This window comes from Rutilus rutilus (genome assembly GCF_951802725.1).
Source record: "Rutilus rutilus genome assembly, chromosome: 8".
Classification (NCBI taxonomy): Eukaryota; Metazoa; Chordata; class Actinopteri; order Cypriniformes; family Leuciscidae; genus Rutilus; species Rutilus rutilus.
In genome coordinates this window covers 13,818,331-13,832,006 of record NC_140222.1, presented here as the reverse complement: position 1 = coordinate 13,832,006, position 13,676 = coordinate 13,818,331, and the positions used below count along the sequence as shown (strand labels likewise).

The window sequence follows — 13,676 nt, the reverse complement described above, 5'->3', positions numbered from 1 at the left end:
ATTCTTGTCATTGAACTTGCTTTTCGTAAGATACTCTCAGAAAAAAGGCACAAAAGCTTTAACTGGGGTAGCACCCTTTCAAAAGGTACCTTATTAACCCATTAAAGGAACAGTTCACTTAAAAATGAAAATTCTGTCATCATTTACTCACCCTCAAGTTGTTTCAAAGCTGTATGAATTTCTTTCTTCTGCTGAACACAAAGGAAGATATTTTGAAGAATATCAGTAACCAAACAGCTGATGGACTCCATTGACTTCCATAGTAGTATATATATTTTTTTTTTCATACTATGGAAGTCAATGGGGTACATCAACTGTCTGATTTTAAAGTTAATTATTCCTTTAAGGGTGCATATCAGTATCGTAAATGTAAATATAAGTGCCCAAAGTGTACATATTACTACCAAAATGGTACATATTAGTACCTTTTAAAAAAGGTACGGCCCCGGTGACAGCTTTTTTCTAACAGTGTAGTGCCTGACTGTGTTAAATGGATACAAGTAAAAGAATATTGTGTGAATTGTGGATGAACTACATTTCATGGTACAACCGCATTTCCAGAAAAGTTGGGGCATTTTTACTTCACGTTTAACTGACAAAGAGTTGATTAAGTACAAAGAAATTCATACAAAGAAAAGAAGTCCAATGTTTTCATTGACAAACGGACGTGTATTTTGTAAACATAAATTTGGATTTTGATGGCTGCACACACTTCAAATAAAGTTAGGACAGATGCAAAATGAAAGAGAAAAGATTATAGAACATAATAATATAATAATAATTTGTTACATTTATATAGTGCTTTTCTGGGTACTCAAAGTGCTTTACATGGAAGGGGGGAATCTCCCCAACCACCACCAATGTGCAGCTCCACCTGGATGATACGACAGCAGCCATATTGCACACGAAAACACACCAGCTTATTGGTGGAGAGGAGACAGTGATGAAGCCAATCAGTATATATATATATGTATGGGGATGATTAGGAGGCCATGATGGACAGAGGCCACTGGGCCACTTTGGCCAGGGTGCTGGGGTTAAACCCCTATTCTTTCAAAAGACATCCTGGGATTTTTAATGACCACAGAGAGTCAGGACCTCGGTTTACTGTCTCATCCGAAGGACGGTGCTCTTTGAAAGTATAGTGTCCCCAATCCCCATCACTACACTGGGGCGTTAGGACCCACACAGACCACAGGGTGAGCGCCCCTGCTGGCCTCACTAACACCTCTTCCAAACAAAAGTTAAATGGTTTTGAAACAGCCCACAATAAGTAGGTGAACTGGTAATAGGTGAGGGTATCATATTTGGGTATAAAAAGAAGCATCCGCAAAAGATGGATCATGGTTCTAGCCTGGAAATCCTGACCTAAATCTGAAAGATTAATGGTCTGGCGTCAACTAATGGAAATCGCCCAGCTCGAGGGGCGGCACCAAGCATGCATTTGAAAATCTCACTGCACGCAATTGGATAACACTACGACCAATCACAACAATAAACCCCATACGCTTAGCTAGCGGTAGACTCTTGCCGTATCCGGTCAGCAAAACAGCAAAAACATCCTTCTTGCAAAGGAACGATTCGAGCGGCGTCTTCTGTTCCTGTTTTAGATAAAAAGCCATGTCTAACTCGTTCATTGTAGCAGCCAAAGCCGTTTCAAACAAATGGTGTTCATCCATAGCCATCTTGCAATGTTTACTAATGACTTCCATGTCACAGTGCTGTCGTCATCTGTTTAGCTCGCCTCTGGCCCGCCTATATCAGATAACCCGATGTGATTGGTGCAGCTCAGAACGAGGGGCATATTTAATGAGCATCATTACTCGACACCAGAGTAACTCGCTGAGCAAATTCAACTTGTGCTCTCGCGAGAACTCTGGATTACCAGGGTATCATGGTTCACCACTCTATGCCAAATATCATGAGAGAATTCTCTAACAATTCAAAAATCACATTTCTCAATGCAGGATTACAAAGTATTCAGGTGTTTCACCATCTACCATACATAATACTGTGAAAAGATTCAGAGAAATCTCTAATATTGCCACATTGAATGTGTGTGAACTTTGACCCCTGATCTGCTAATGCATCAAGAAATGCAACTTGAATCTGTTACTCAAGGAAAGGTGATGTGACAGTGGTAAACACTGAGAAAAGAGTTTGTTGCAGCCATCAAAATAAAAAAAAAATTCATATTTACAAAATAAATATTAAGTTGGTCAATGAAAGCACTGGAAATCTTTTCTTTGTACTTTTGTCAGTTAAAATGAAGGTTGATGAATCAGAAAAAAAAGAAATATATATATTTATTGCTTGTGTTTTATCATTTGCTTTTGTTTTATCATTTAATCAAATATATTTTAAGAAATCATTACTACCATTTTGATGTGTTTACCATTATTATCATTTGAAATGTATGTTTCATACTTTTCTTTTATTAATCTGTATGCCTCAAATGTATAGCTGATTGACTTAGGGTGCACTTTTGTTCTTGCTGTTTAGAGAAGGGCAAAAGACAGTAAGTTTCCGATAGGCTGACCACAAATGCTCGAATGTCTCAATAAAGTGGTGAGCGAATGTTAGCTGAACATCTTGCAGTGTACGGGCTAACACCTCAGAGTGTGAGAACATACAGTATGTTTGTGTCTTCAGTGCCTGCTCAATATCAGAGGAAAGAGGGACTGGAAAGTCATTTTAACTGTTCATTTTAAACTGTTTCTTTATTAAAATTGTAATCCTGTTTATGGATGATTTCATTTTACTCTTCATTTATTATTTAATTGTATGCTGTTAAGAAATAAAATTTGACTAAAATCATCTGACTGGAGAATTAACAAATCACAGATTCTTGACTTTATTTGCAACTTTTTTGGAAATGCCAGAAAGCCTAACTAGTGATTTTAAAATGTATATGTTTTTCCAAAATTTTACATACAAGTACATAGATAAAATTGTCTGCCACTTCACAGTGCCAGTTTCACTGAAGTTCATTTTCTGAGTCAGACTGAAACTGCTGCGGTCGGTTTTCTACAGAAATGTGGTTTTGTCTGTTGGTGGACAAACATCTTGCAGGTGAGAGTGTGTTTTCAGTGCATGAGTGTTTAGTTTGCAGGTGGAGAGCTTCTTCCTGTCCTGATACTGTCAGATTTTTGACACTTTAATCTACTGGAGAAAATCTACAAGATGAGCAACTGTTTGACACAGAGGGAGAGAAACAGTAGCAGTAACACAATGATCATATTTAACGGTTCAAAAGTTTAGAATGTGTTTCTTTCTTTCAGTCTGAATCGCTAAAAACAGTCTGCCAGAGCTTGGTTGGAGGGAGAAAGTTGAAGCGTAAATCCATTTTCAAAGTGGTATTTATCAAATTGGTAAAAAAAAGAAAAGAAACACCCTGTGACACAGGTGCGCAGAAAAACTACAGGACTAAAACTATATTTACACACAGAATAAACAAGACACCAGTGAGTGAAATGGGTAAGAAAGGAACAGATTAACAGGAAGAAAACACAGGAAGAGCGAAATTTCAAACTAAAAGTCCTTGAGTAACTTCAACATAATAGTCCTGAACGCAACAGAACACACACAGCTGGAGCCTGCTGTTTTTTTATTTATTTGATTTGATTTATTAGACAGTATCAAAAATAAATGCATAACAAGAAGCCATCACAGTGACATTATACATTTATCAGAACTGTCGAGGATAAACACAAGAAAGTTACAAACTTATAGTTGTAGTCTGATAAAGATGGCCAGGCAAGCTACAGATGACTAAAGGTACCTTGTACATTCAACCACATCCAAATACAAAATAAAATAAACACAAATACATACACTGCAATAATAAATATTCCTTAAGATCACATAAAAAAAATAAAAAAAAATCTAATTATCATTTAGCAACCATTCACCACATGCTCTATTAAAACAGCGATCTGACTGGCTTAACTTAATCTCAACTGGGAGTTTATTCCATTCAATTGCTGCCATGTACATAAAGGTGTTTTGCCCAGAACAGCTCTTAAATCTACAAGGAACTATGTCTGTGGCACTGCCTAGTTGAGTAGCTATGAGAGTTCCTAAAATAATCTTTAAAAAACCTTGGCTCATTCCTATACAAAATGTTTTGTGTTACTCTCAGTTTCAACTCTCACCCTGTTTTCGACTGTCAGCCATTTTAATTTCTTACAGTTTGTTGAAAAAAACTGTTATTGTGGTTTATTGAACATCTGATTGTATGGGGGTGTGAATCGGGATGTGGTTTATATGACGTTCATACATTTTCACAAGATCATCCATTAGATTAATTTAAGTTTGTCTGATGAGTGAATGTGTGAATCACTAATGTTCTTTTTATTTGTTTGTATGTTACATTATGATTCCAGACATATTTCTTTACTCACAATCTTTATGTAGAAAACAAACTATTTCACAGTTTTTTAAAGTGCTTCAGTGTTTCTGTCATAGTGAGTATAGGCTATAATTTAGTAATTCACAGCATTTTCCTTTGAGGATGTTAAAATACAGTTTAATATTTAGTTAAATCGACCCAATAAATGAAAAACGTGAGCTCTGACTCAGTATTAAAACATAACTGAGATCATCTCTATCACCTTCACATATGTCACATGATTCTTGATCTTAAAGTAACCTGTTGCATTGTGCTGTAGGCTAATGCTGTTTTAGCTGCTGTAATTCAAAACCCACCAGATGGCGCCACTCAATATCGAGAATGAAAGTGATGACAGTTAATATGAGTCAAAGACAGTCAATCTGTAATAACAATAATTGTATGTAGCCTATTTATCATTGCAGCTTCAGGTCTGTCTTCTGGTCCTATAGCTGGAATGTGTTACTGTTCTTCTGGGGTGATTTAGGCCTACTATCACTGCAGCATCTCTGTGGAAATATGTAGCCTATTTTTATCCTAATAAACCAAAGCAATCTGTGTTTAATTGAGTTAGTTATTATTATAAACGGGCAACATGAGGCAGCGCAGAAATCAGTTAGATGTCTTAGTTCGTTATAGAGAGCCTAAGTCCCTCCCCTTCCGGTCAACCACCATGGGACCTTATTTCGGAAAAATATTGTATGGTAGTCTATGGCGAGAGACAACAAATATTTTGATCTCGTTTGAATTGTGCCCTGATTTACACATATGATGTTTGTCAATTTAAAAGATACATTTTAAAGTCAAGAAAGTCGCAGCTTGATGTAAAACTGCTGAGGTATAAGACTGTGAAAATACGTAATTACAGAGACTACAAACCCAGAAGGCGCACATGCGACGTCATACCTTTTCTCTCAATGAATGAAGCTAACTTTACTGAAGCTAACGTCTGTCATTTTTTCTATAGTCTTACATTATAATCGTAACGTTACGCCGTCATGCCTGAGTGTTTTGAGCCAGAATACACACATACGAGCAACGGATCTTGTGACGTACATAGTGCGAGACGAGAGATGTAGTTCATTGAGCGATTTTCACATAAAACTAAACGTTACTCTTCTGTTTTATGACAAACTGCGACTTTCTTGACTATCATAATTACCCTTTAAATTGACAAACATCATATGTGTAGTTCAGGGCACAGTTCAGACGGAATAAAAAGATAAGTTATCTCTCGCCATTGACTTCCATACATATTTTTTCCGAAATAAGGTCCCATGAGCCGGAAGCGGAGGGGCGGGACTTAGGCTCTCTATAGTGTTGGGAGAAACGAAGCTTCTCGAAACTTTGAATCAATTGAACCATTGCTTCGAAATAATGATTCACTGTTTCGAATCGCTCGAATCTCCACACGCTGGCGACCCCTGCTGGTCAGAACTGTGGAAATGCAACACAATCTCAGTCCAAACATCCATAAAAAACACCTTTTACAACCCCATTGTAAACGTTTTATTGAAGGTGTAATCTATTAAAGGCAATTAACAAATTATATAGTAGCGTTCAATAAAAAGAGTCTTTATATGTGTTATTTTATTAAACTTGTTTTGTTTGTTTTATGGAGAGATTGGTTAATCAGAGCAATGAGACTTTTAACTACAACTCTTTCTTTTTATTATACATATGTGTAATTAAATGTATAGAAATGTATAAAATCGATCCGTGATCAGGTAAAAATCATGTAGACAACCACTGAAATTTCCGAACAGTTATGACGTCACGGAATCCCGTTGACTGAAATCATGTGACTTTGGCAGAAAAAAAAAAAAAAGAAAAAAAAAGGTGACAGACTGGCATCCCGATTATACGAAACAAATGATTCACAAAGGTTTCGAAGTTTCATGAAGCGTGTTTCGAAAGCTCCCATCACTAGTTCATATTTTCAGATCTTCCTCTGTGAGAACAGAAACATTTATTTATAGCGCACTCAGCCGCACTCTCTCGGGTAAAAGTAGCACTATTATAAGAGAGAAGTGATTTTATGAATTGGACACCAGAGAGCGATGATGTGCTTGTGCTGAATTTGAATATCCAGAACATGTGTGTTATTATCTGTGATACTGTAAACTATATGTATTCCATATGAGTAGACCAAGTGGTTCAGAACAGCGAATGTTGAGATCAAAATGTAATAAAGTTTCTATGTGTGTTAAGCTAAAAATAGAACATTTAGTTAAGTTTCTGAATGCTGTGCTTTTTGTGCACCACTAAATTAAACTAATACACAACAACACAATTTCAGACATAACATTAGTGCTTATGAGAGTGAAGCAAGCAAAACAGAGTCCGAAGAAAAACATCCTGGCAGAGATGTTGAATTTGATCACTATTGTGAGGTGAAATTTCCATACACGTGCTCCTTTGATTTCTGCAAGGAACAATAGACAGTCAATCAAGAGCAACAGTTTAAATACTTTATTTATTTATTATTATTATTATTATTATTATTATAATACAATTTTATGTAGGCTTCACAAGACCCTATAAAGTTTCTGTAAAATTATTTGTTTGACTGGGCAGTTTTTAAGTTTTGAACATTTTAATTGATTGTAGCCAAGGTGACCTAACCTTTGGGTATCGCCCATCATTTGCATAAGTTTGGAGATAAACTTAATATAAAGAAGCTGCTTTAAATGTGTTGTTGAAATTGTGTTTAAATAGGCCTACGTCTGTACAAAGAGAATCGCAATGGTGACAACTTCGTTTTTATTTTTTTATAAAAGTTGCTGATAAAAAACTTTTGGATTTCAAATAAAAATAGTGAATAAATGTTTTTGGTACAGCCGGGAATCGGTTGCGCGCTGCAAACGCAGCATATGTGAAAGAGCACGTGCTGCTCCTGCAACAACACAAGCACTGCAAAACGCACCGCATAAACGCACTGCAAACGGAGTAAAGTACACTTTCTTTGTATGGAATAAAATATGCAATGAAAGTTAATCGTGACTAAAGCTGTCATATTGCCAAAAAGAAACTCATAACAGTACGGTGAGTAAATTAAGACTTTTTTTTAAATCATTGAATATAATAATATTTTATTGTTATGGAGGAAAATTACTGAAAGTAATAATTAACACGGTTGACCATCCACATCTGTTCACTGACCGTGATGCATAATGGAACACAAAAATTCTAACAGTTTAACTGACTGGAACAACTTCTTGCAACACAGAATGATCTTACCTTTTTTCGTCTTGTTGGTTTACACAATGCAGAATCATTCATGTTTTTCTCCCGGGTCTGAACTGCATTAACAATAACATAATGCATGCATGTTAAAACAACACATTTTCCAATCTAATATTGAAATTGTTGCCTTATAAAAGTTAAATATTTTAGCATTTGCATTAAGTTTTTGATCTCCTGACCTAATTTTTTACGTTTCCTGTAGATGCAGCAGATCACGACTGCAACTACAATCATCAGAGATCCAGCAGCAGCAGCAGAGATCAACACTATCAGAGACACTGAGACTGGAGGAGGAGAAGGAGACTGTGTTGTAATGTCTAAAGAGAGATTAATGTAAGTGACTTGAATCAGATCTACAACAGAAGCCAGAGATCAGGTCAGTAAACACACACATATATCATCAGTGCTGTGGTACCTGCACATGTGTGACAGAGTGTGTTGATGTCCAGATGTGTGGTCTGGTTGCTGATGGGATTGTTCAGCACACAGCTGTAGGTGTTGTTATCCTGATATTCCACCTCCAGAGGTAGAGAGAGACTGATGCTGAGATCACACACACTGATGCTGGACAATACACTGATTCCTTTGTACCAGGAGAGAGTCGCATCACACACTTTCAACACTGATGAACACACCAATGAACAATTTGATGAAGATGACGAGGAACATTGTGAAGAGTTACGGATGATGACAGGAACAGGCAGACGAGCTGGAAAACATGAGAGAATAAAGAGGAGTATTGATAAATCTACACAAGTCTTATTTCCAACTCAATGTTTTGAGTGAGTGTTTAGGGCAGTGATATTCAAATGTGAGATCGCCATGGTTCCATCCAAACCGTGGGACATGATTGCACCATTTTTACAATTTTAAGCGAGCAACACATCAAAACAACGGAGCGGTTCCCTTTCAAAAACTTATCTCTATGCTGTGCTGATTGTAGCGCTATGGGAACACTTTGTGTGACCGGCTATGAAGAGTGTGTTCAAACACACCAATGAAATCAGCCTTGAGCTTGAACCTCTGACGGTGACGCCATTGGAATGCGTTGCTCATCAGAGGCTACAAATAGATGTGAAACATGTGCGGCTTTCAGGTTTGTTTGTCTTCATAGACTGTCCTGTGAGTGTGTGTGTTTGTTACACTCATTCTGTCACTCTCTTGACAGGAGTTAGTTTCCAGCTTGCAGTGTGCAGAAATTTCTTTGCTTCTACAGCATGAAGAGAAAAAATGAGCGTCACTCAAGGTAAACAGTGTGTGCTTCCGTGTTAACGGCTAATGCCTGAATACGACACACACCAGTTTTAAATAAATTAGTTTCTTTGGGAGAAGAGCATGCTGCCCTTGCGTTTGAGCATGGTTGTGTTGTGAAACGTTTACAGTTAAAGTGCTTCGTGCTCGATTTGCTTATTTCCAAGTGCTAGCACCCACAATGCGATTGTGGGGCTCGCGTGTCATTCTGGGCGAGAGGCGAATAGACGGGTCTGTCCCTTTTGCCCGCTCTCTCTCTCCAGATCGGGATGTCCCTTTGCCGGACTCCAAAGCATGCCCTGGCACCTCATCGGCTCAGAGGGAGGACACTGGAGAAATCTCTTGTTTCTCATGTGATAAAGTGCGAAAGGAATGACTTGAGGTTGTGACTCATGCAGTGTCCAGACTACCATTAGGTTGTGTTTGGTTGGATTTAAAAGAAACCTGGTGCGATTGCTCTGTTAGTGCTGTTCATTTAAATAAGTGTGAACGCTGCCATCTGAATCCTGGTGCCACCAAACAAGCGGACCGAGGCCATCGAAAAGATGGGTCTCGATCAGCTTCCAAACAAACCCTGGTTCGATTCGACTGAAATATCAACGCAACATGGACCAAATACATGTAAACAAACGAAAAACAGGAAGATGAGACCCCATAAGGACAGAATGCTCAAGAATACCTGTTTTTTCCCGTCATAGTTGCGATGTTTCCCACCACAGTTCGGTACAGGCATCCTCGCAGCAGATCTTCGTTTGTGTGTGACGGAGGGATTCCTGCTGCTGTTTTGACTCCTTTACACATTTTATAAGCTATTCACGAGTTCTCAGCTGGTCAGAATACCATCATATGCAGGCCACGCACAAACAAAGAGTGCGTTTATCCCAGCACACAGCATAGTTTTGGATGTCCGGTAAGTTCCGTCTTAAAATAGGCAATTAGTAATAAAAGCCGACCAATCAGGTTATGAATTAATCCCTTTGCCTTTTTTGGTCTGGACCAAGTGAACCAATCGAACCGAACTACAAGTGTGAACACACCTTTAGACAAGCCATGGGAACAAGAGCCCCCCAAACACTCTAGACTGGAGAACAGATTTCTGTCTGGTGGCCAGGAGGAGGGACCTCAACTTCGGGCTCTCCCCTTCTTTCACATGGTACTCACTGCAGAGTGCACGTCCAATGGGGTGGAGGGATGGAGTTGTGGCTCCTCGCTAGACATCCAGCTCAGCAGCTTCTCCCTTCTTTGAGGACCTTCATAGTGAGTTAACTCACTATTGGGGGAAACCTTACACATCGCGTGTCTTTGTGCCTTCGAAGTCGACATATTCGGTTAGCGTGGGTGTGAATGCACGCGGTTATACGATGATGCCTCAGGTAGTAGAGTCTGCAGTATCATCAAAGAAACCACCTCCCCACTTAAGCCGTGCTGAACAACCTCTACACTGGTGGGGAAAGACGGGTCAGGTGGCAGGTCAGGCTGGTGCTGCACTGCACTGCACAGTTACAGTTGTACCAGGCTGACCTGTTGAAGGATTTGAGAGCGGGTGGTTCGATCGACGAAGAGTCATTCTCTGAGCCACAGATTTGTCTCTCCATGCAACTAAAGCGACCGTTTAATGGTGGTCTGGTCGCCACAGTGAGACATCTGTGGTTGAACCTATCGGCATCAAAGACTGAGAAAGGACGCTTCTGCTCAATGCCCCTCTTTCACCTTCTGGGATGTTTGACGAATCAGTTAACACAGTTGCCATCAGATTATGAGAGGTGAAGAGACATGAGTAAGCGTTTTTCCAGTTCCTTTCTCGCCCCACTCAAGGGGAGGGGCTGTCGACCACCCGGCCCAAACCCAGTCCTGCTCAGAGACATGAGGCGCAGAATCAGAGTGTGGCGAGTCACGCTCCCCCTCGCTAAGATTGGGGACCGGCTCGTCGCTCTCAGCAGCCTCATAAGAGACCTGATGCACAACGTTTAACACAATAATTAATGGAAGGGCCTTTTTTTAAGTCCTCCAAAAATCCCATTGACGTAACCTTGAGTTTTGCTTTGAAAAAAAATTAAAGGAATTTTTTTGCATTTACATTTTTTTATAATCAGTGCCATAAATGCTGTTGATTGAATTTAATTCATGCTGAATATTTATTTAATAAAACAAGAATGTGAATGTTTGGACAAAATGACGTCTCTACTCACCATAGACAGAAACATTGAATGTTTTTGATGATTTTTTCGCTCCACTTATATCTAGTTGATAAACTCCAGCATGTTCAGTTCTGGTGGTTGTGATGGTCAGAGATCCAGTTTCATCGTCCAGCTTCAGTCTGTCTCTGAATCTCCCATCAGGACCATCAGATGTGGAGAAGATTTGCTTCTTTTTATTCATTTTAGCTATTAGAGATTTTTTAGCTCCAAATTTCCACAGTATATCATCTTCTTTACGTATTTCAGTATCATCAGTGTGTAGAGTAACAGAATCTCCCTCCATCACTGACACTGAATCACCAAACACACCTGATGAACAAACAGATTTACACAGATTGATACTTCTGATATATGAACTTGAGTTTTAAACATCTGCTATCTAGATCACAATAATTGTATGAAGCTATGAGCTTCATATGATGCTCAAGCATTCGTAGGATGCTTAATTTTTGATAGCATACAATATTTTAAATATATTAAAAATATCTTTAATTATATATTTAAAAGGCACATTTCTTTAGCCTGCCTTGTGGCGTGTGTCTTCACAACTCTCCCTCTCATGCTTCGCACTTTTCATCGTTCTTTACGGTTTGCTTCCGCTCTACATTCATGTCTCTTTTTTAAACAGTTTTCTAAGGCTTTCCGATCACCTCGTGTCTGATCGCTTCTCAGAACGGCCACTGACTCTCACATGAGCAACTGGCTCAAAATTTAGCTTGAGGCTCTAGTCAAAGCATCACTGATGCATTGATACACTATCAGGGAAAACCTGCAAATATCAGGTAATTTAAACATTGCGATTTCCGGGCCCCATCCCAAGTCATGCAAGCTGGGCCTGGCCTGAGATTTGAAAGTGCCATAATGGAGAAGTCTCCACTGGATGAAGCTACATTCATCACAGCCATTTACAATATTTCCCATGACTTTTAATTAACATCTGTGAAGAATGTTACTGATATTAAGCAAAAAAATAAATAAATAAATAACTCACCAGTCAGAGGCCACCAGCACAAACAGAACAAAACAAACATGTGAATCATTTTCTTCAATTGTTCAGTGAAAAGTCTGATAAAAAAGTCTAGTTAAAGTCTAGTTAATGTCTGCTACCTCACATTGTGACTCTAGCAGCTCATCTTCTAAGTTAAACTGAAACCTGCTGTGGTGGGTTTTCTTCCGAGATGAAGTGTGGGTATTCAGTGCACGTGTGTTTATTTTCTAGGTGAAAGAGCTTCTTCCTGTCCTGCTTAATGAATCTCACGGTTACTGCCTTCACAAAGAATCTCACAGTTAATGCTTTCACAAAATAGCTTTTTAGTCACAAAATTTTTTTAAAAATTAAATCAAGTTTTATTATCAACCTTGGTTGATCATGGTTGACCAAATTAAAATCAACCTTGGTTGGCCAAAGTGCTGAATCAAAAACAGTCAAATCAGTGTCAGAGACTCTTAAACTAGACTCTTAACAATCACGTAGCTTTGCTACAGTATACACATATTGACAGCTAAACAAAACGCTAAATAATACACCAGACCTTTTTTTGGCTGTGAGCTGTAAGCAGTGAGTGAAAGAGAGAGAGACAGTAGCTGTATTCACATGGACCATAATAATCAGATTGTTATTGGACTAGTAGCACAGTCAGTCGGCTAAAAAAATCTGCATGATTGATAGTCAAAATGATTAGCAGGTACTGCTTTGTTTAAGGTTTGTATATCTGCAGACCTAGTGTCAGGTTACCTTTCTGAGTGGTGAATATAGACTATTGTTACCTGTTGATATAGACATTTATACACAAGTATATTTGCCTTTAAGGCCCCGATATACTTCAAACAAAATCGAAGAACTAACCGATGTGAGGTCATTTCGAACAAAATCAGGCCAAAACTATCTTCGTTTGGAGTTCGTTTTTAAGTGCTAAATAAAAAAACGTGACGTGACTTTACCGGGGTGGTGAATTGCAGCGCTTGTGCAAACATATCCACGTTGCTATACGTTTACATTTATTTGGCATTTGGCAGACGCTTTTATCCAAAGCGACTTCCATTGCATTTTAAGGTACACATTTACATTATTATCAATTCTTGCTTTCCCTGGGAATTGAACCCATGACCTTGGTGTTGCAAGCACCAACACTCTGCTGTTTAAGCTACTGTACATGAAAGCTATGATAATCAGGTGCTTTTATTCTGCTTTATTAAAATGGTAGCTGTTTTCTCAGTTTTGTTGTATGTATGTTTATGTTATCTAGAGAGAAGCGCGCAGCACATATTTGCATATTCATCTAACCATCATTCTCAGCAGTGTGGGTGGCATCAGATGTTCAATTACAGTATATCTCTGGTCACGTATTTCGAAAGAGTTTCGCTGTGAGTATATCAGGGCCTTTAGTTATTTTGGTGTGTTCAAACACAGCTTTCTAGCCGAGACGCAGCCGACGAGAGGCAACAACACACTCAGCTTTGTGTGTTGGTGTGTCACTGGCTTTAAACAACAGTATTCATAAACAAGTTGAAATATCGCTGTTCACTGAAGTACCTCTCTCTCCTTCTGTTCTTCCTCTTTCCTGCTTCAGTTGGCATCTACCAGTGATCGA

The 13,676-nt window shown here is 38.7% G+C and overlaps 1 protein-coding gene across 1 annotated transcript; it reads right to left on the bottom strand.

The window, feature by feature from the left end:
* Positions 1 to 5,266: 5,266 nt before the first annotated feature.
* On the bottom strand, positions 5,267 to 13,059 carry LOC311294764 (uncharacterized protein; the record flags this gene model as incomplete). The annotated part of the gene is made up of 6 exons (XM_084415793.1): positions 5,267 to 6,815; positions 7,631 to 7,692; positions 7,816 to 7,920; positions 8,052 to 8,345; positions 10,693 to 10,840; positions 13,027 to 13,059. 6 exons carry the CDS (start codon positions 13,057 to 13,059, stop codon positions 6,774 to 6,776), a joined length of 684 nt encoding a protein of 227 aa, XP_084271919.1. The 3' UTR covers positions 5,267 to 6,773.
* Between the last annotated feature and the right edge of the window lie 617 nt (positions 13,060 to 13,676).